At 44.1% G+C, this 21888-nt stretch overlaps 1 protein-coding gene and 9 non-coding genes across 12 annotated transcripts in view; 9 read left to right on the top strand and 1 right to left on the bottom strand.

The window, feature by feature from the left end:
* anc-1 overlaps positions 1 to 21888 on the bottom strand; it is a gene marked incomplete at both ends in the record, with an annotated part of 41060 nt that overhangs the window by 4665 nt on the left and 14507 nt on the right. For 2 of the 3 annotated variants that reach the window (NM_001356817.3, NM_058952.5), the window contains 13 exons: positions 177 to 2885; positions 3064 to 5772; positions 5951 to 8659; positions 8838 to 11699; positions 11878 to 16263; positions 16313 to 16561; positions 16609 to 17976; positions 18028 to 18246; positions 18299 to 19132; positions 19201 to 19335; positions 19388 to 19544; positions 19592 to 19734; positions 21225 to 21401. In NM_001356817.3, the coding sequence (NP_001343707.1) occupies positions 177 to 2885; positions 3064 to 5772; positions 5951 to 8659; positions 8838 to 11699; positions 11878 to 16263; positions 16313 to 16561; positions 16609 to 17976; positions 18028 to 18246; positions 18299 to 19132; positions 19201 to 19335; positions 19388 to 19544; positions 19592 to 19734; positions 21225 to 21401 (18657 nt within the window). Of the gene's footprint in view, positions 1 to 176; positions 2886 to 3063; positions 5773 to 5950; positions 8660 to 8837; positions 11700 to 11877; positions 16264 to 16312; positions 16562 to 16608; positions 17977 to 18027; positions 18247 to 18298; positions 19133 to 19200; positions 19336 to 19387; positions 19545 to 19591; positions 19735 to 21224; positions 21404 to 21888 lie in introns of those variants that run through there. The other variant, NM_001356818.3, reaches the window with a different exon arrangement.
* ZK973.25 lies at positions 1534 to 1683 on the top strand. The gene has a single exon (NR_050066.1). It is a non-coding gene; the product is annotated as an Unclassified non-coding RNA ZK973.25 (non-coding RNA).
* Positions 1834 to 1983, top strand: ZK973.21. The gene has a single exon (NR_050065.1). It is a non-coding gene; the product is annotated as an Unclassified non-coding RNA ZK973.21 (non-coding RNA).
* On the top strand, positions 4421 to 4570 carry ZK973.20. Its single transcript, NR_050064.1, has one exon. It is a non-coding gene; the product is annotated as an Unclassified non-coding RNA ZK973.20 (non-coding RNA).
* On the top strand, positions 4721 to 4870 carry ZK973.22. The gene has a single exon (NR_050063.1). It is a non-coding gene; the product is annotated as an Unclassified non-coding RNA ZK973.22 (non-coding RNA).
* ZK973.17 lies at positions 7308 to 7457 on the top strand. The gene has a single exon (NR_050062.1). It is a non-coding gene; the product is annotated as an Unclassified non-coding RNA ZK973.17 (non-coding RNA).
* Positions 7608 to 7757, top strand: ZK973.18. The gene has a single exon (NR_050061.1). It is a non-coding gene; the product is annotated as an Unclassified non-coding RNA ZK973.18 (non-coding RNA).
* Positions 10348 to 10497, top strand: ZK973.13. The gene has a single exon (NR_050060.1). It is a non-coding gene; the product is annotated as an Unclassified non-coding RNA ZK973.13 (non-coding RNA).
* Positions 10648 to 10797, top strand: ZK973.16. Its single transcript, NR_050059.1, has one exon. It is a non-coding gene; the product is annotated as an Unclassified non-coding RNA ZK973.16 (non-coding RNA).
* Positions 19791 to 19926, top strand: ZK973.15. The gene has a single exon (NR_050058.1). It is a non-coding gene; the product is annotated as an Unclassified non-coding RNA ZK973.15 (non-coding RNA).

The following is a 21888-nucleotide window of genomic DNA, read 5'->3' as shown; positions in this document are numbered from 1 at the left end:
GAAAATAATAGTAATTAAAATTGATACCTTGGAAGTGAAATTTTTAAGGTCGCTAGGCACTTAGGTAAGGTAGGCACTTGATTTTAAGAAACCAAGAAAAAGCGTGTTATCTAAGGAATACTTGAATTTACAGCATAAACGCAATTATATCTAGATCATTTAAAACATTGACTTACTTTCAGAACGTCAGCCGCGGTCGCGAGTCTTGCAAGCAAGTCGTTGTATTCAGCTCGTTCCTTATCATCGAGCTCGTCAGGCTTAACTCCGGAAACAGTATCAAGAAGCTTGGCAACAGTTTCCTCCTTCTTGGCTAGATCATCAATAAGCTCGTCTGGTGATTTGTTGTCATCACCTCCATCTTCACGGGTGATATCGAGAAGGGCGTCTTCGGCATTTTTGCGAGCGGCATTGAAAGCGGCAAGTGCAGCCAATTTGTCACCAACGGCAGATCCAAGTTGTTTCAAAAGATCCTTGAGTCGTGACAAATCCCACTGGCTCTTCTGTCTGAGTTCATCAGCAGTTGGGTCGTTTTCAGGAAGATTGGCAAGCAAGTTCTCCAAATTGTGCTTTTGGTTTTCGACATCCTCCAAAAGTTGTTTCTGTTCGTCAAGTGACGCTGGTACTTCTTGTGGTACAGATTGGAGTTGTTGAGAAACGAGCTGGAGCTTTGGAGCAATTTCGTTGACAGCTGCAGCCTTGTTCAAAGCTTGCTTCTTGTCATCGATGGCATGCTGAAGTTGGAAGACCTTCTCTGGAAGACCGACAACCAAATCGTCATGAGAAATGAGCGAACTTGGTGCGACGGCCTTCTCGTTGTTCGAATCAGTGGCAGTCTTCAAGGTGTTAGTATTGGCGGCGAGTTGGTCAACAATTGGAAGTGCATCCTCTGGTTTGAACTCATCCACCTTGGTAAGCTCCTTCTCGAGATTGTTGAGACGATCATTAATCTCGGCTTGTTCACGACGAATAGCGTCCTCTTGTGGAATGGCTTTTTCAAGAGCCTGAAGCAATTCCTTAGCCTTAGTCTTTGAGTCCTTGATGTCCTTGGCGACTTGTGGATCGATCTTGTCGCTAGACTCGGCCAGCTTGGTAAGTTGCTCTACAGTAGCCTTGAGTTTGTTAGCGTCGTCCTTAGCCACGTCGAGTGGTTGAGGTTGATTTTGGTATTTCGAAACAACATCTTCCACGTTCTTGACCGCATTTCCGACATCGTTCTTCAGTTCATCGGCGCGCTTTTCATCGTCACCAGTCTTTTGGATGTTCTTTTCAAGATCAGAAACGAATTTAGCGGCACGATCACGCAAAGCGACGGCTGAAGGCTCAACACTGGCTGGAACATCGTTGACAGCTTCAACCAAAGTGGCGAGATGTGGAGCGATGCGATCCTTGAACTCGCTAAGGGCGGGTACACTACTTGGGACAACTGTCTTTTCGGCGTCGTCGAGAGCATCTCCAAGTCTCTTGATTGCATCATTGGCGTTGTTCAGCTTGTCGAGTTCGTCTTGTTTCTCAGAAACTTGAGTTTCAACATCTTTGACGAATGCTTCGAGATTCGAGACAAGTTGTTCGGCCTTTGGTTTGTCGTCGGCTGGTAGGTTTTCGTTCTTGGCGGCTTCTTCGATCTTTGGAATGAGTGCCTTTGCTTCAACAACTTTAGCACTGAGCTCGTCAATCATCTCTTGTGGAGACTTCTTCTTGTCCTTCTTCTTTTTCTTTGCTGATTCCTTGGCAGTAACGTCTTCAGCTTCCTTTTCAAGAGCCACAATCTGGTCGTGAGCGGCAGAACGAGCTTCGTCACCGACTCTCTTTGCCTCACGTAGTTCTTGAATCTTGGCCAGTAGTGGCTCGGCTTCCTCTGGCTTCAACGAGTTGGTGATTTCCTTTTCTGCCGTCTTCAAATCGTCCGACTTGAGCTGATCCAAAGGAATCTGCTCAAACTGAGAGATGTTAAGTTTCAGTGAGAGAATCAGTTGTTCCTTGTCGTGCTCGTCTGAAGTCTTGATGGCATCGTCAAGTTCGGTTTGGAGCTTGGCGAGTTTGTTATCCAAATCTTCAGCGATCTTTGGATCAGTGGTGACGTGTTTGCGAGAAGCGTCGGCGTTAACAATTCTGTCCTTGATGCGATTGATTTGGGCCTTGAGAGCAGGGATATCACTCTTAGCGATCGTATCCAAAATGGATCTTTCAGGATCGGTCGAATCGATCATCTTGCTGATGTCATCAATTTCATTGGCAACTTGACTGGCTGATTGCTTGAGAAGTGTTTCATCTTCAAGTTCGGCGGCAACGTCATTGAGAACGTCGTCGTACTGATGACGTGTTTGCTCGGCGTCTACATCAAAGAATCGCACATCAGCGTAAGCACTCTCAAGTGGATCAAGAAGTTCGGAAATACGTTGCAGATTGGCAATCTTGTTGTCGAGATCAGAAAGTTGTTGTGAATTGTTTCTGAGATTCTCAACGTCCTGTGCGGCTTCCTCAGCTGAACGTTTTGGTTGTGCAAGAACTGCATCCAGTGGTTGTTGGAGTTGTTCAATGAGAGCATCGATGTCGTTGCGAGCAGCAAGGAATTCGTTCCAGAGACGCGCTCTTTCTTCAAGGTCCGGAATAAGAGTTTCTGCGGTTGCAACAGCTTGTTCGAGTTGTTGCACATGAGCATCAGACGATGGAGCGTTGGCGATGACGGCCTTCGCAGCTTCGACCTCCTTCTTCAGTTCTTCGGCCTTTGGAGCGTATTGAGTAGGAACGGCTTCAGCGTTGTGACGGAGCTCATCCGATTCACGAACAAGTGGCACAAGACGAGATACGATACGGTCAACAGAGTCGTGTAGCGATTTCTCGTCGGCCTTGGCCTTGACTGCTTGTTCGAGTTCGGCACGTTTGTTCTGAAAATAATAGTAATTAAAATTGATACCTTGGAAGTGAAATTTTTAAGGTCGCTAGGCACTTAGGTAAGGTAGGCACTTGATTTTAAGAAACCAAGAAAAAGCGTGTTATCTAAGGAATACTTGAATTTACAGCATAAACGCAATTATATCTAGATCATTTAAAACATTGACTTACTTTCAGAACGTCAGCCGCGGTCGCGAGTCTTGCAAGCAAGTCGTTGTATTCAGCTCGTTCCTTATCATCGAGCTCGTCAGGCTTAACTCCGGAAACAGTATCAAGAAGCTTGGCAACAGTTTCCTCCTTCTTGGCTAGATCATCAATAAGCTCGTCTGGTGATTTGTTGTCATCACCTCCATCTTCACGGGTGATATCGAGAAGGGCGTCTTCGGCATTTTTGCGAGCGGCATTGAAAGCGGCAAGTGCAGCCAATTTGTCACCAACGGCAGATCCAAGTTGTTTCAAAAGATCCTTGAGTCGTGACAAATCCCACTGGCTCTTCTGTCTGAGTTCATCAGCAGTTGGGTCGTTTTCAGGAAGATTGGCAAGCAAGTTCTCCAAATTGTGCTTTTGGTTTTCGACATCCTCCAAAAGTTGTTTCTGTTCGTCAAGTGACGCTGGTACTTCTTGTGGTACAGATTGGAGTTGTTGAGAAACGAGCTGGAGCTTTGGAGCAATTTCGTTGACAGCTGCAGCCTTGTTCAAAGCTTGCTTCTTGTCATCGATGGCATGCTGAAGTTGGAAGACCTTCTCTGGAAGACCGACAACCAAATCGTCATGAGAAATGAGCGAACTTGGTGCGACGGCCTTCTCGTTGTTCGAATCAGTGGCAGTCTTCAAGGTGTTAGTATTGGCGGCGAGTTGGTCAACAATTGGAAGTGCATCCTCTGGTTTGAACTCATCCACCTTGGTAAGCTCCTTCTCGAGATTGTTGAGACGATCATTAATCTCGGCTTGTTCACGACGAATAGCGTCCTCTTGTGGAATGGCTTTTTCAAGAGCCTGAAGCAATTCCTTAGCCTTAGTCTTTGAGTCCTTGATGTCCTTGGCGACTTGTGGATCGATCTTGTCGCTAGACTCGGCCAGCTTGGTAAGTTGCTCTACAGTAGCCTTGAGTTTGTTAGCGTCGTCCTTAGCCACGTCGAGTGGTTGAGGTTGATTTTGGTATTTCGAAACAACATCTTCCACGTTCTTGACCGCATTTCCGACATCGTTCTTCAGTTCATCGGCGCGCTTTTCATCGTCACCAGTCTTTTGGATGTTCTTTTCAAGATCAGAAACGAATTTAGCGGCACGATCACGCAAAGCGACGGCTGAAGGCTCAACACTGGCTGGAACATCGTTGACAGCTTCAACCAAAGTGGCGAGATGTGGAGCGATGCGATCCTTGAACTCGCTAAGGGCGGGTACACTACTTGGGACAACTGTCTTTTCGGCGTCGTCGAGAGCATCTCCAAGTCTCTTGATTGCATCATTGGCGTTGTTCAGCTTGTCGAGTTCGTCTTGTTTCTCAGAAACTTGAGTTTCAACATCTTTGACGAATGCTTCGAGATTCGAGACAAGTTGTTCGGCCTTTGGTTTGTCGTCGGCTGGTAGGTTTTCGTTCTTGGCGGCTTCTTCGATCTTTGGAATGAGTGCCTTTGCTTCAACAACTTTAGCACTGAGCTCGTCAATCATCTCTTGTGGAGACTTCTTCTTGTCCTTCTTCTTTTTCTTTGCTGATTCCTTGGCAGTAACGTCTTCAGCTTCCTTTTCAAGAGCCACAATCTGGTCGTGAGCGGCAGAACGAGCTTCGTCACCGACTCTCTTTGCCTCACGTAGTTCTTGAATCTTGGCCAGTAGTGGCTCGGCTTCCTCTGGCTTCAACGAGTTGGTGATTTCCTTTTCTGCCGTCTTCAAATCGTCCGACTTGAGCTGATCCAAAGGAATCTGCTCAAACTGAGAGATGTTAAGTTTCAGTGAGAGAATCAGTTGTTCCTTGTCGTGCTCGTCTGAAGTCTTGATGGCATCGTCAAGTTCGGTTTGGAGCTTGGCGAGTTTGTTATCCAAATCTTCAGCGATCTTTGGATCAGTGGTGACGTGTTTGCGAGAAGCGTCGGCGTTAACAATTCTGTCCTTGATGCGATTGATTTGGGCCTTGAGAGCAGGGATATCACTCTTAGCGATCGTATCCAAAATGGATCTTTCAGGATCGGTCGAATCGATCATCTTGCTGATGTCATCAATTTCATTGGCAACTTGACTGGCTGATTGCTTGAGAAGTGTTTCATCTTCAAGTTCGGCGGCAACGTCATTGAGAACGTCGTCGTACTGATGACGTGTTTGCTCGGCGTCTACATCAAAGAATCGCACATCAGCGTAAGCACTCTCAAGTGGATCAAGAAGTTCGGAAATACGTTGCAGATTGGCAATCTTGTTGTCGAGATCAGAAAGTTGTTGTGAATTGTTTCTGAGATTCTCAACGTCCTGTGCGGCTTCCTCAGCTGAACGTTTTGGTTGTGCAAGAACTGCATCCAGTGGTTGTTGGAGTTGTTCAATGAGAGCATCGATGTCGTTGCGAGCAGCAAGGAATTCGTTCCAGAGACGCGCTCTTTCTTCAAGGTCCGGAATAAGAGTTTCTGCGGTTGCAACAGCTTGTTCGAGTTGTTGCACATGAGCATCAGACGATGGAGCGTTGGCGATGACGGCCTTCGCAGCTTCGACCTCCTTCTTCAGTTCTTCGGCCTTTGGAGCGTATTGAGTAGGAACGGCTTCAGCGTTGTGACGGAGCTCATCCGATTCACGAACAAGTGGCACAAGACGAGATACGATACGGTCAACAGAGTCGTGTAGCGATTTCTCGTCGGCCTTGGCCTTGACTGCTTGTTCGAGTTCGGCACGTTTGTTCTGAAAATAATAGTAATTAAAATTGATACCTTGGAAGTGAAATTTTTAAGGTCGCTAGGCACTTAGGTAAGGTAGGCACTTGATTTTAAGAAACCAAGAAAAAGCGTGTTATCTAAGGAATACTTGAATTTACAGCATAAACGCAATTATATCTAGATCATTTAAAACATTGACTTACTTTCAGAACGTCAGCCGCGGTCGCGAGTCTTGCAAGCAAGTCGTTGTATTCAGCTCGTTCCTTATCATCGAGCTCGTCAGGCTTAACTCCGGAAACAGTATCAAGAAGCTTGGCAACAGTTTCCTCCTTCTTGGCTAGATCATCAATAAGCTCGTCTGGTGATTTGTTGTCATCACCTCCATCTTCACGGGTGATATCGAGAAGGGCGTCTTCGGCATTTTTGCGAGCGGCATTGAAAGCGGCAAGTGCAGCCAATTTGTCACCAACGGCAGATCCAAGTTGTTTCAAAAGATCCTTGAGTCGTGACAAATCCCACTGGCTCTTCTGTCTGAGTTCATCAGCAGTTGGGTCGTTTTCAGGAAGATTGGCAAGCAAGTTCTCCAAATTGTGCTTTTGGTTTTCGACATCCTCCAAAAGTTGTTTCTGTTCGTCAAGTGACGCTGGTACTTCTTGTGGTACAGATTGGAGTTGTTGAGAAACGAGCTGGAGCTTTGGAGCAATTTCGTTGACAGCTGCAGCCTTGTTCAAAGCTTGCTTCTTGTCATCGATGGCATGCTGAAGTTGGAAGACCTTCTCTGGAAGACCGACAACCAAATCGTCATGAGAAATGAGCGAACTTGGTGCGACGGCCTTCTCGTTGTTCGAATCAGTGGCAGTCTTCAAGGTGTTAGTATTGGCGGCGAGTTGGTCAACAATTGGAAGTGCATCCTCTGGTTTGAACTCATCCACCTTGGTAAGCTCCTTCTCGAGATTGTTGAGACGATCATTAATCTCGGCTTGTTCACGACGAATAGCGTCCTCTTGTGGAATGGCTTTTTCAAGAGCCTGAAGCAATTCCTTAGCCTTAGTCTTTGAGTCCTTGATGTCCTTGGCGACTTGTGGATCGATCTTGTCGCTAGACTCGGCCAGCTTGGTAAGTTGCTCTACAGTAGCCTTGAGTTTGTTAGCGTCGTCCTTAGCCACGTCGAGTGGTTGAGGTTGATTTTGGTATTTCGAAACAACATCTTCCACGTTCTTGACCGCATTTCCGACATCGTTCTTCAGTTCATCGGCGCGCTTTTCATCGTCACCAGTCTTTTGGATGTTCTTTTCAAGATCAGAAACGAATTTAGCGGCACGATCACGCAAAGCGACGGCTGAAGGCTCAACACTGGCTGGAACATCGTTGACAGCTTCAACCAAAGTGGCGAGATGTGGAGCGATGCGATCCTTGAACTCGCTAAGGGCGGGTACACTACTTGGGACAACTGTCTTTTCGGCGTCGTCGAGAGCATCTCCAAGTCTCTTGATTGCATCATTGGCGTTGTTCAGCTTGTCGAGTTCGTCTTGTTTCTCAGAAACTTGAGTTTCAACATCTTTGACGAATGCTTCGAGATTCGAGACAAGTTGTTCGGCCTTTGGTTTGTCGTCGGCTGGTAGGTTTTCGTTCTTGGCGGCTTCTTCGATCTTTGGAATGAGTGCCTTTGCTTCAACAACTTTAGCACTGAGCTCGTCAATCATCTCTTGTGGAGACTTCTTCTTGTCCTTCTTCTTTTTCTTTGCTGATTCCTTGGCAGTAACGTCTTCAGCTTCCTTTTCAAGAGCCACAATCTGGTCGTGAGCGGCAGAACGAGCTTCGTCACCGACTCTCTTTGCCTCACGTAGTTCTTGAATCTTGGCCAGTAGTGGCTCGGCTTCCTCTGGCTTCAACGAGTTGGTGATTTCCTTTTCTGCCGTCTTCAAATCGTCCGACTTGAGCTGATCCAAAGGAATCTGCTCAAACTGAGAGATGTTAAGTTTCAGTGAGAGAATCAGTTGTTCCTTGTCGTGCTCGTCTGAAGTCTTGATGGCATCGTCAAGTTCGGTTTGGAGCTTGGCGAGTTTGTTATCCAAATCTTCAGCGATCTTTGGATCAGTGGTGACGTGTTTGCGAGAAGCGTCGGCGTTAACAATTCTGTCCTTGATGCGATTGATTTGGGCCTTGAGAGCAGGGATATCACTCTTAGCGATCGTATCCAAAATGGATCTTTCAGGATCGGTCGAATCGATCATCTTGCTGATGTCATCAATTTCATTGGCAACTTGACTGGCTGATTGCTTGAGAAGTGTTTCATCTTCAAGTTCGGCGGCAACGTCATTGAGAACGTCGTCGTACTGATGACGTGTTTGCTCGGCGTCTACATCAAAGAATCGCACATCAGCGTAAGCACTCTCAAGTGGATCAAGAAGTTCGGAAATACGTTGCAGATTGGCAATCTTGTTGTCGAGATCAGAAAGTTGTTGTGAATTGTTTCTGAGATTCTCAACGTCCTGTGCGGCTTCCTCAGCTGAACGTTTTGGTTGTGCAAGAACTGCATCCAGTGGTTGTTGGAGTTGTTCAATGAGAGCATCGATGTCGTTGCGAGCAGCAAGGAATTCGTTCCAGAGACGCGCTCTTTCTTCAAGGTCCGGAATAAGAGTTTCTGCGGTTGCAACAGCTTGTTCGAGTTGTTGCACATGAGCATCAGACGATGGAGCGTTGGCGATGACGGCCTTCGCAGCTTCGACCTCCTTCTTCAGTTCTTCGGCCTTTGGAGCGTATTGAGTAGGAACGGCTTCAGCGTTGTGACGGAGCTCATCCGATTCACGAACAAGTGGCACAAGACGAGATACGATACGGTCAACAGAGTCGTGTAGCGATTTCTCGTCGGCCTTGGCCTTGACTGCTTGTTCGAGTTCGGCACGTTTGTTCTGAAAATAATAGTAATTAAAATTGATACCTTGGAAGTGAAATTTTTAAGGTCGCTAGGCACTTAGGTAAGGTAGGCACTTGATTTTAAGAAACCAAGAAAAAGCGTGTTATCTAAGGAATACTTGAATTTACAGCATAAACGCAATTATATCTAGATCATTTAAAACATTGACTTACTTTCAGAACGTCAGCCGCGGTCGCGAGTCTTGCAAGCAAGTCGTTGTATTCAGCTCGTTCCTTATCATCGAGCTCGTCAGGCTTAACTCCGGAAACAGTATCAAGAAGCTTGGCAACAGTTTCCTCCTTCTTGGCTAGATCATCAATAAGCTCGTCTGGTGATTTGTTGTCATCACCTCCATCTTCACGGGTGATATCGAGAAGGGCGTCTTCGGCATTTTTGCGAGCGGCATTGAAAGCGGCAAGTGCAGCCAATTTGTCACCAACGGCAGATCCAGTACTGCGGCCGCGATCATCAATAAGCTCGTCTGGTGATTTGTTGTCATCACCTCCATCTTCACGGGTGATATCGAGAAGGGCGTCTTCGGCATTTTTGCGAGCGGCATTGAAAGCGGCAAGTGCAGCCAATTTGTCACCAACGGCAGATCCAAGTTGTTTCAAAAGATCCTTGAGTCGTGACAAATCCCACTGGCTCTTCTGTCTGAGTTCATCAGCAGTTGGGTCGTTTTCAGGAAGATTGGCAAGCAAGTTCTCCAAATTGTGCTTTTGGTTTTCGACATCCTCCAAAAGTTGTTTCTGTTCGTCAAGTGACGCTGGTACTTCTTGTGGTACAGATTGGAGTTGTTGAGAAACGAGCTGGAGCTTTGGAGCAATTTCGTTGACAGCTGCAGCCTTGTTCAAAGCTTGCTTCTTGTCATCGATGGCATGCTGAAGTTGGAAGACCTTCTCTGGAAGACCGACAACCAAATCGTCATGAGAAATGAGCGAACTTGGTGCGACGGCCTTCTCGTTGTTCGAATCAGTGGCAGTCTTCAAGGTGTTAGTATTGGCGGCGAGTTGGTCAACAATTGGAAGTGCATCCTCTGGTTTGAACTCATCCACCTTGGTAAGCTCCTTCTCGAGATTGTTGAGACGATCATTAATCTCGGCTTGTTCACGACGAATAGCGTCCTCTTGTGGAATGGCTTTTTCAAGAGCCTGAAGCAATTCCTTAGCCTTAGTCTTTGAGTCCTTGATGTCCTTGGCGACTTGTGGATCGATCTTGTCGCTAGACTCGGCCAGCTTGGTAAGTTGCTCTACAGTAGCCTTGAGTTTGTTAGCGTCGTCCTTAGCCACGTCGAGTGGTTGAGGTTGATTTTGGTATTTCGAAACAACATCTTCCACGTTCTTGACCGCATTTCCGTCATCGTTCTTCAGTTCATCGGCGCGCTTTTCATCGTCACCAGTCTTTTGGATGTTCTTTTCAAGATCAGAAACGAATTTAGCGGCACGATCACGCAAAGCGACGGCTGAAGGCTCAACACTGGCTGGAACATCGTTGACAGCTTCAACCAAAGTGGCGAGATGTGGAGCGATGCGATCCTTGAACTCGCTAAGGGCGGGTACACTACTTGGGACAACTGTCTTTTCGGCGTCGTCGAGAGCATCTCCAAGTCTCTTGATTGCATCATTGGCGTTGTTCAGCTTGTCGAGTTCGTCTTGTTTCTCAGAAACTTGAGTTTCAACATCTTTGACGAATGCTTCGAGATTCGAGACAAGTTGTTCGGCCTTTGGTTTGTCGTCGGCTGGTAGGTTTTCGTTCTTGGCGGCTTCTTCGATCTTTGGAATGAGTGCCTTTGCTTCAACAACTTTAGCACTGAGCTCGTCAATCATCTCTTGTGGAGACTTCTTCTTGTCCTTCTTCTTTTTCTTTGCTGATTCCTTGGCAGTAACGTCTTCAGCTTCCTTTTCAAGAGCCACAATCTGGTCGTGAGCGGCAGAACGAGCTTCGTCACCGACTCTCTTTGCCTCACGTAGTTCTTGAATCTTGGCCAGTAGTGGCTCGGCTTCCTCTGGCTTCAACGAGTTGGTGATTTCCTTTTCTGCCGTCTTCAAATCGTCCGACTTGAGCTGATCCAAAGGAATCTGCTCAAACTGAGAGATGTTAAGTTTCAGTGAGAGAATCAGTTGTTCCTTGTCGTGCTCGTCTGAAGTCTTGATGGCATCGTCAAGTTCGGTTTGGAGCTTGGCGAGTTTGTTATCCAAATCTTCAGCGATCTTTGGATCAGTGGTGACGTGTTTGCGAGAAGCGTCGGCGTTAACAATTCTGTCCTTGATGCGATTGATTTGGGCCTTGAGAGCAGGGATATCACTCTTAGCGATCGTATCCAAAATGGATCTTTCAGGATCGGTCGAATCGATCATCTTGCTGATGTCATCAATTTCATTGGCAACTTGACTGGCTGATTGCTTGAGAAGTGTTTCATCTTCAAGTTCGGCGGCAACGTCATTGAGAACGTCGTCGTACTGATGACGTGTTTGCTCGGCGTCTACATCAAAGAATCGCACATCAGCGTAAGCACTCTCAAGTGGATCAAGAAGTTCGGAAATACGTTGCAGATTGGCAATCTTGTTGTCGAGATCAGAAAGTTGTTGTGAATTGTTTCTGAGATTCTCAACGTCCTGTGCGGCTTCCTCAGCTGAACGTTTTGGTTGTGCAAGAACTGCATCCAGTGGTTGTTGGAGTTGTTCAATGAGAGCATCGATGTCGTTGCGAGCAGCAAGGAATTCGTTCCAGAGACGCGCTCTTTCTTCAAGGTCCGGAATAAGAGTTTCTGCGGTTGCAACAGCTTGTTCGAGTTGTTGCACATGAGCATCAGACGATGGAGCGTTGGCGATGACGGCCTTCGCAGCTTCGACCTCCTTCTTCAGTTCTTCGGCCTTTGGAGCGTATTGAGTAGGAACGGCTTCAGCGTTGTGACGGAGCTCATCCGATTCACGAACAAGTGGCACAAGACGAGATACGATACGGTCAACAGAGTCGTGTAGCGATTTCTCGTCGGCCTTGGCCTTGACTGCTTGTTCGAGTTCGGCACGTTTGTTCTGAAAATAATAGTAATTAAAATTGATACCTTGGAAGTGAAATTTTTAAGGTCGCTAGGCACTTAGGTAAGGTAGGCACTTGATTTTAAGAAACCAAGAAAAAGCGTGTTATCTAAGGAATACTTGAATTTACAGCATAAACGCAATTATATCTAGATCATTTAAAACATTGACTTACTTTCAGAACGTCAGCCGCGGTCGCGAGTCTTGCAAGCAAGTCGTTGTATTCAGCTCGTTCCTTATCATCGAGCTCGTCAGGCTTAACTCCGGAAACAGTATCAAGAAGCTTGGCAACAGTTTCCTCCTTCTTGGCTAGATCATCAATAAGCTCGTCTGGTGATTTGTTGTCATCACCTCCATCTTCACGGGTGATATCGAGAAGGGCGTCTTCGGCATTTTTGCGAGCGGCATTGAAAGCGGCAAGTGCAGCCAATTTGTCACCAACGGCAGATCCAAGTTGTTTCAAAAGATCCTTGAGTCGTGACAAATCCCACTGGCTCTTCTGTCTGAGTTCATCAGCAGTTGGGTCGTTTTCAGGAAGATTGGCAAGCAAGTTCTCCAAATTGTGCTTTTGGTTTTCGACATCCTCCAAAAGTTGTTTCTGTTCGTCAAGTGACGCTGGTACTTCTTGTGGTACAGATTGGAGTTGTTGAGAAACGAGCTGGAGCTTTGGAGCAATTTCGTTGACAGCTGCAGCCTTGTTCAAAGCTTGCTTCTTGTCATCGATGGCATGCTGAAGTTGGAAGACCTTCTCTGGAAGACCGACAACCAAATCGTCATGAGAAATGAGCGAACTTGGTGCGACGGCCTTCTCGTTGTTCGAATCAGTGGCAGTCTTCAAGGTGTTAGTATTGGCGGCGAGTTGGTCAACAATTGGAAGTGCATCCTCTGGTTTGAACTCATCCACCTTGGTAAGCTCCTTCTCGAGATTGTTGAGACGATCATTAATCTCGGCTTGTTCACGACGAATAGCGTCCTCTTGTGGAATGGCTTTTTCAAGAGCCTGAAGCAATTCCTTAGCCTTAGTCTTTGAGTCCTTGATGTCCTTGGCGACTTGTGGATCGATCTTGTCGCTAGACTCGGCCAGCTTGGTAAGTTGCTCTACAGTAGCCTTGAGTTTGTTAGCGTCGTCCTTAGCCACGTCGAGTGGTTGAGGTTGATTTTGGTATTTCGAAACAACATCTTCCACGTTCTTGACCGCATTTCCGACATCGTTCTTCAGTTCATCGGCGCGCTTTTCATCGTCACCAGTCTTTTGGATGTTCTTTTCAAGATCAGAAACGAATTTAGCGGCACGATCACGCAAAGCGACGGCTGAAGGCTCAACACTGGCTGGAACATCGTTGACAGCTTCAACCAAAGTGGCGAGATGTGGAGCGATGCGATCCTTGAACTCGCTAAGGGCGGGTACACTACTTGGGACAACTGTCTTTTCGGCGTCGTCGAGAGCATCTCCAAGTCTCTTGATTGCATCATTGGCGTTGTTCAGCTTGTCGAGTTCGTCTTGTTTCTCAGAAACTTGAGTTTCAACATCTTTGACGAATGCTTCGAGATTCGAGACAAGTTGTTCGGCCTTTGGTTTGTCGTCGGCTGGTAGGTTTTCGTTCTTGGCGGCTTCTTCGATCTTTGGAATGAGTGCCTTTGCTTCAACAACTTTAGCACTGAGCTCGTCAATCATCTCTTGTGGAGACTTCTTCTTGTCCTTCTTCTTTTTCTTTGCTGATTCCTTGGCAGTAACGTCTTCAGCTTCCTTTTCAAGAGCCACAATCTGGTCGTGAGCGGCAGAACGAGCTTCGTCACCGACTCTCTTTGCCTCACGTAGTTCTTGAATCTTGGCCAGTAGTGGCTCGGCTTCGAAAGCTTCGAGTGAGCCGTTTATTTCGCGTTCAATTTCTTCAAAATCGGATACATTCACGTCGTCAATCGATGTTTTTCCAATGTTTTGTACCTTGGCAACCAGTTTCTCCTTAAGCTCATCTTTTTCGTCCTGAACTGCTTCATCGTGAAGCTTTTGAACTTCATTGATTTTGTTTCGAATTTTGTCAACGAAACATGCTGGAACAGTATCAATGTTTTGCAAGAATGGTGCAAGCCTCTCTTCGGTCAAACTAAGATGCGGCTCTTCGCTGATTTTGTCAAGTTGTTGGAGCACACTTTCTGCGTTCAACCGTGCCACTTCATGATTGTTCTGTTTTTCGCGAAGAACATCTATTTCTTGCATGATTTTATCTGAAATCTCAGATCCAAATTTATCTGATTCCGTAGCAAGCAAGTTTAAGGCGTGTTCGTTCAACGAATCAGCTGGCATTTTTTGAATTTCGGCTAATTCATTCAGAATCTTTTTTCCTTCATCGATATTTGCTTGTTTCCTATCACGGAGTTTTCCGATTGCAATTTGGAGCTGATCCGAAGAATCGCTGGGGATTGTTGGGAGTTTTTCTTCGATAGAATTCAATAAATGTTCGTCAATATCTTTTGCTGGAAGTTTGTCGAGAACATCAATTTGAGCAACAATATCCGCCTTCGTGACTTTAATGTCTTCAACTTTTCGATGCGTTTCAGCAATCTGATCTTTTGGAAGACTATTCAATTTTTCATCGATTTTTGCTAACAATTTGTTGTCATAATCTCTGGCTGGTAGTTTTGCGATTTTTTCCAATTCGTCATAGACACCTGCCAGTTTATCATCTTCCTCCTTTGCCTGTTTCAATTTATCCAATGTTTCCTTTACGGAAGGTTGATATTGAACTGGCATTTGCAAAATCTGATCTTCGATTGTGGCAAGCACGTCGGACCCAACAGCACTGATTGGCATATCTTCGATTTTCTTCAGCTCAACTAAATAGTTTTCAGCGTGATCGGCAAGAGCTTTTTCTGTTTTCAACTCGGCAATCTTGTCACGAATTACTTTTGAGTCTTCTACTGGAACGGTGCTCAATGTTTCTTCCAATTTCTTCAATTCCTCCAAATTTATAGATACTGATGGTAGTTTGGATTGAACGGAGAGTGCTTCGAGGGCATGTTGAGCAAGATCGGAGTCGGATTTCTTCTTCCGTAGGGAATCAATTGCTTGTTGAATTTTTGATCTATCCTCAGAAAGTAAAGTGCTGAGACCATCTTCAATACTTTGAAGCATGTTAATATCAATTGTAGAAGCTGGCATGTCAGAAACAACACTGAGCTCTTGAAGAAGAGCTTCAGCTTGATCGCTTTCTTGTTTCCTTCTTCTCAGATCGTTAATCTTCTCTCGGATCTTATCAGATTCTTCAGCTGGAAGGCTGTTCAAGTTGTCTTCGATTCCTTGGAGCATGTTCAGGTCAATTGTAGAAGTTGGCATGTCATAAATAACACTGAGCTCTTGAAGAAGAGCTTCAGCCAGATCGCTTTCTTGTTTCCTTCTTCTCAGATCGTTAATCTTCTCTCGGATCTTATCAGATTCTTCAGCTGGAAGGCTGTTCAAGTTGTCTTCGATTCCTTGGAGCATGTTCAGGTCAATTGTAGAAGTTGGCATGTCATAAATAACACTGAGCTCTTGAAGAAGAGCTTCAGCCAGATCGCTTTCTTGTTTCCTTCTTCTCAGATCGTTAATCTTCTCGCGGATCTTATCAGCTTCTTCAGTTGGAAGACTGTTCAAGTTGTCTTCAACTCCTTGCAACATGTTCAGGTCTAGAGTCGAGATTGGCATGTCAGAAATAACACTGAGCTCTTGAAGTAGAGCTTCAGCTTGGTCACTTTCTTGCTTTCTTCTTCTCAGTTCATTTAACTTCTCTCGGATCTCATCAGATTCTTCAGCTGGGAGGCTGTTTAAGTTGTCTTCGATTCCTTGTAACATGTTCAAGTCGAGAGTCGAGATTGGCATGTCAGAAATAACACTGAGCTCTTGAAGGAGAGCTTCTGCTTGATCAGCATCTTCCTTCTTCTTTCGAAGGTCCACAATTTTCGCCTTAATTCTTTCTGAGTCTTCGACAGGAAGGACAGCAATACCATCCTCAACAGATTTTAGCAAATCAAGGTCCAGAGTAATTGCAGGCATGTCACCGAAAGCATTGAGATCAGACAATATTTGTTCAGTTTGGTCGGCAACTTCTTTTTTCTGTCTCAGTTCGTCAATCTTGGCTTGAACATTTTCCGCTTGGTGAGCTGGCAGTGTGGATAACCCTTCTTCGATTGCATTAAGCATAGACAAGTCAATTGTGACGGCTGGCATTTCCGAGATAACGTGAAGTTCAGAAATCAGTTGATCAGCGGCAGATGTATCTTCTTCTGGATTCTTGAGCTCGTCGATTTTGTCATCAATTGACATGATGGTAGCATTATATTGCTGATGAACATTTGAAAGAGCATCAATTGCATCAGAAGTATCTGGAGACTGTTCACGGGATAATTTTTCAACGTTATCTCCGATTTGATCAAGAAGAGGTCTTGCTTTTTCGAGTTTTAACTTCGACTCTTCCAACTTTTCAATATTGTCGCAGTTGACAACAACTTCCTCACATTCCAAAATGACATCTTGAAGTTGTTGTACAAGGTCCTGACGAGACGGGTCATTGGTTGGAACTTCGATCTTAAAATGTATAAAATTAGCAATCAAATTGTTTTGAAAAAGTGCGTACCTCGTTAGCCAATTTCTTTTCTATATTGTCAACCAATGTGGTATATTCTTCCAAAATAGGTGTCACTGTTTCAATAGTTTCTGGATTACTCCAAACATTAGCCTCAACAGAATCAACTTGAGGCTTGACATTGGCTAGTGTTTGACGGGCACTCAACAATTTTTCAGTGTTACATAATTCATCAGAAACCACGGTAGATGCCTGTCGTACTGCATCTTCAATTTCGTTCAATGGTGTTTTCGTGGATTCCTGTAAATCAAAAATAGTTTGTATATTAATATTACGAAAAGTTATACCTTTGGAACTACAACAGGTGTTTGGTTGTAGTTCAGATTATCAATCTGCCGATTGATATTATCTCGAGCATTATTGATCTGATCTTTTATTTTGTCCAATGATTCAATGATTGCAGGTTTTTGAACAGGATCATCGATTGTGTCCAGGATGGCATGAATCTTTCTTATCGTTCGGTCTTGTTTGGTAAGCTTGTCACTTGCTACCTGAAGAGCATCCACATCGTCAGTTCCTTCACATGCTAATGGTGATGCTTCATTAACAGCAGTCTGAAGCTGACCGAAAAGATCAATGATCTTTGGAACTGGGTCTTCGTCGGATCGAACTTCAAACTTATCGATTGCACTTGGATCAGTTTTCAATTCAATTCTCTCGTCTGATAGAACTGGAGGCTGTCTTGAAAACTCATCAGTGTCCCAATTGCTTTGTTCAGCTGGAGTAGTTTGAACCTCTTGTATATGCTGAAGTGGTTGATCTTCTTTAACTGGATTGGTGGATGCTAAAACTTCTTCATAAACTTCTTCAACAGCAGATTTCAAATTGCCAAGTTTCTCTCCTACTGAACTGGCGATATCAATAGCATCAGTTCTATCTTGCTCATTTTTTTCTGGAATTCCTTCGAGAACAACATGAAGATGATTGAGAGTAACTTTTTGATCGTCAAGAAGATGAATAGCAGATTTCAAAGCATCCTCATCAGTTGGTGCATCTTCATACATTGACGATGCCGTGTCAATTGCACGATCAATTTCAGCAGCAAGTCGCTTCACTTCTTCCAAATCGTTACGATTTTCAGTTCCAAGTGGAGACATAATGGATGGTGGGTGTGGAGTAACCGTAGTCGTATCCAACTCCCGAAGATTCTCTTTCACAGCAACCAGCTTCTGTTGAACATCAGGGTTGCGAGAAATATCCGAGGCTTCAAGGCGCTCTTCAACAACGTGAATGATGGTAGTGATTGTATTTGATACCATCACCATCACCTTCTTCTTTCGTCGTCTTCGTTCTTGTGGTGAGCCTTCACGACTACTATCAATAAGCTCACACTCCACATATTTTCGTGGCTTATTGCACATAACCTTCACAAGATCAAGTTGCATTTGAAGACGATCAAGCTCGGCAGAAATGTCGAGGTCTTCAAGTGGCGAGTTCTGAAGGGTCTGTTCGGCGTTTGAGAGTTCGGCGAGAATTTCTTGGTTTTTAGCAGTAAGCTCGTTATCATCGCGAATCTCATTTTCGATCGATCTGAGAATATCATCATAGTTGTTCAGCATTAAAACAAAACGATGTTTTAAGCCTTCTTTCTCCGCATCTTCGATGTTACTTGTTGAAAGTTGCTGAAGAATTTCGGCACCACGATTACGATATTTCTGAAATTTGAAATATGAAACTTCAAAAAACAAAAAGTTGATAAAAATCACCTCGAGTTGCTTGACATCTTCTCTAACTGTATCAATTGGTTTTGGTCCCTTGAGATACGAGTCTTCGATGATATGAAGCTTTTGGAGCAATTTGTTGATCTTTGCTTCAAATGGTGATAGTTCTGCCACGTCGGCAGGAATGACTCCGATAGATGACGTCAGAGACATTACAGATTCTGGTCTTTCCAACTCAGATGAGGCAATTGACGATACCGAGATCTGAAAAGTTTAAATTTGGTTGAAAATGAATAAATATAAAAGTTATTCTCACCTGAGATTGGAATGGCCCATTGCGATCCAGATTGGTAGAGACGTGCAATGGTAGACCGACGGCGGTTTGGAATGGTGTCAACTTGTGCATGATGGTATGGTAGCGTTCGCAGAGGCGCAGCACTTCCTCTTTGTTTGCTACATTCAGACGTTCAAGTTTAGCGACGAGTCGTTGTTTAGCAAGAGCAACTTCGTGAAGAGAACCAAAACGGTATGAGCGTTCAGGATCCTCAAATTGTCGTTCAGTTTGCTCGATATCTTCTTCGATGGCGTTGAGCCATTTTTCAAATTGTGTCAGCTTAGCGTTGATCTTGGCAGAATGTGTCAGATATTTATTGATTCGAGCTTCCATTGAATCTCGTTTTCTATGAAGATCGGCAAGTTCGGCGCTTAGCGCCTTCTTCGTGTCCGGTCCAACTTGGCGTTCAATATTTGCCAAATCAGTTTTCCATTTATTCCATTCTGTCGAATTCATTCTACGAAGATCATCCGCACGACTCGTCTGAATTGTCATTCCGATCTCATCTTCCAACTCGTCAAATTGTCGACTGAGCCAGTCGAGATAGATCATTACAAGATGTTCAAATACAATTCGGTGTCTATCGGCGCGTCGACGATAGTCTTCTATCAGGGGAGCAAAACTGGCCCGTTGTTCGTCGGTCAGTGTCGTCGCCTGAATTTCGTCAATAGTTTTCTCGTCACGCTTCTTCTCGTCCTTCATGCGGAGGATGTCGGCTACAATTGCATCCGGTGAAACATCACGTGGTTCAGTAATTGGTCGGGCAATAATTTCACGGAGAGCACGTCTCAACTCTTCCACTTCGGGTTCCCCTTCCTGTAAAAAATCATTTCAACTAGCAAAACGATAAAAAATCTCAGAAGGTCATTTAGAAAATAACTTACGCTTCCGAGTTGTCGGCGTCTGAAGGAAAGAATCAGAGCCACGACGACGAGGTCGGTAATATTCATTTCGGCTAGCTCGCCGAGTCTTCGCAACTCTTCTCCTTTAATGTCTAGGGCTTTTGTTACTTCGTCGGTCTGAAAAAAAAAACAAAGAACATAGGTTCAGAGGGCAATATGAAAAACTTACAGCACGAAGAATATCATCAGGATGGTCGCTAGAGGTGGCACGTTGCGCTAAGTCAGTCTTTGAATCGGTAATCAGTTCGTTTGCGGCAGTCAGGTAGTGGCGTCGATGGACCATTAATTCCCGTAACTTGTCTTTGTCATGAATCAGCATATTCAATCTGAAAATAAATTTTTCATTCCGTTGAAATATGTCTACTATTCCTACTTCTCATTCAATCTATCAAATTCGAGCTGGAAGAAACTTCCATGAATGCTGGCAAGTTCGGCTCGCAATTGATTCGCATCTTGAGTCCATTCCTCGTCGAGACGCACAATAAGAGTGTCGATCTCAGACTGTACTTGATCAATCTATAATAATGGATTTTTAAAAAAATGTACTTTGCTTTCATGTTTCAAATGTGTTTCCCGCGTTCTATTTGCGTTCCAATCTTGCAGCCCCCGACGCTGTGATAAAAAGAGACGGGTAATATGATAAATTGCCGATTTTTGAAAAAGTGACATGAGAGTGAGAGATGGTGAGCGGCGGCAAGTTGAAGAGAACAAGAGAGGACAACCGCATGTTGTTTCAATCAATTTGGAAAGAAACAACACACGGGAGATGACTAACTTTTGTTGAGAAAATAGACACAGGTAAATTTGAAAGCAAGACACCAGGGATGTGCGCAAATTTCCAAATTTGCCGAACTCAGCAAATTCGGCAAATCCACATTCTAGAAATTTTGCTAGCTCGGTAAAGGGCAAATTTGCCGCATATCCTTAAAATGTATCAAAAAGTGTATCAACTTCTCCAAATTTTTATGACCGTACGCTTTAACCATCTATCACATTTCTTAATTTGAAATGTTTGTTCTATAGTTTCATACGCCAACAGTACTAAATTTGGCACCATTTGGAGCCGCTCTGGTAATAATTACCATTTGAATTGTGTCATTACCCAACTCATATTCTCTCATTTTTTATCATTGCCTCCCCGGTTTTGCATTTTCTCTAAATCTCTCTCAACCTACTCTACCCGTGTAATTTGTTGCATTATTTGAAATATCGAATCGGAGGCAAACAATGCAAAAAAGAGAGAAAGAGATAACAGCGGGGGATGCCCAATGTGTTCGATGTGAACTTCAGTTGTTTAGTAGCACTGCATGTGACAGGGAATGTGCCGAGTAACTAACAAGTACTTGTAGAAAGTGCCAAGGAGTTTAATGTTGTAGGAATCATAGATTCGAAAAATGAAACAATATTGATTTGTATTCCATTTTTAATTACTCATATTCCAAAAAATAAGCTAATTGTTTGGTAATTTTTCAAAATATTAGAAGCTCCAAAACATTTCCAAAAGTTAAATATAACCAGTTATTTAAACTTGATCGTACTGTTTAAAAGTTGGATTTTTAATCCGATGGTTTCCGTAACAATGAGCTATGTGAACGGTACAATAAGATTGTGACTTCTGCTAGCAGCATCCCAATTGTAAAAGGAATGCAGTTTCTAAGGGATTGGGTCAATATTAAAGGAATTTTTGAAAAAGTGATCTGTATGCTTTTATCATTTTTTCCAGATTCTACTGCAACTTTCCGGATATGAAATTGAAAACCCCTGAGTGGGTGTGAGATAGAAAGTTATTTCAAAACTTTGAGGATATTTTCAATTTTTTTGTTTTCAATCGTTTGTTTTACAATACTTTTTATATCTTTGTTGTAGTGATAAAAATTAAAGTCATTTTATCACTCACAACCTGATCCTATAATATACTCTCCACCGCCTCTCTTGCAACACTGTAATCTTATTTGCAAATACTAAAAACACAGGAGCCGCTAATTTGTGATGCTTTTGAAACAAACCTGCGAAATCTTGATTCCGTTCCATTTGGTATTTTGCGATCGCAATATTTTGACAGCGTCGCAAAAGTTTTGCAGCCGTCGGAACAGCTCCATTTTGGTTCGGAGCACGTGTAACGTGTAGATGTATCGATCGTCAACTGCAGCTGATAATTTACTGACCGACTCGCGGCCAACCTCCTGTAATTGAAAATAATTAGTGAATGGAACAAAAGGTTAAGAGCACAGGAAACTGATATAGTTTTCTGAACAACTCTTGTTTAAGGGTATGATGGGGATGTATGAGGGAAAATCAACTGAAAATGAACTAAAAATATTGGAAAGTCTAGAATATAAGCATTTAACAGGGTTTCAGAATTTTAAAGTTATTATAGGATTCAAAATTTTACGAAATTCCGAATGACAAGGTTTAAAAATATATAATTTCTTGGACCAAGTTACTAGGCGAATTCTTATCAGATGTGGGACCAAAAGCAAAGGGGATTTAGAGCAATTGTTTGAATTGTGGTTTTTTGTTTCTAGTTAGAAGAAAGTAGCGAGTGAGTAAACAGAAGAAAGACACGAGAAATAGTTTCGATTGAAGAGCCTCACAGATCGATGCAGTTTCTCATATTTTATTGGCAGGGGGGCACTCGCCTGTTGACCACAAAAAAGGTCTTCACTTGAA

Source organism: Caenorhabditis elegans, chromosome I, assembly GCF_000002985.6.
Source record: "Caenorhabditis elegans chromosome I".
NCBI classification, from domain to species: Eukaryota; Metazoa; Nematoda; class Chromadorea; order Rhabditida; family Rhabditidae; genus Caenorhabditis; species Caenorhabditis elegans.
This window is presented reverse-complemented; position numbering and strand designations above follow the sequence as displayed.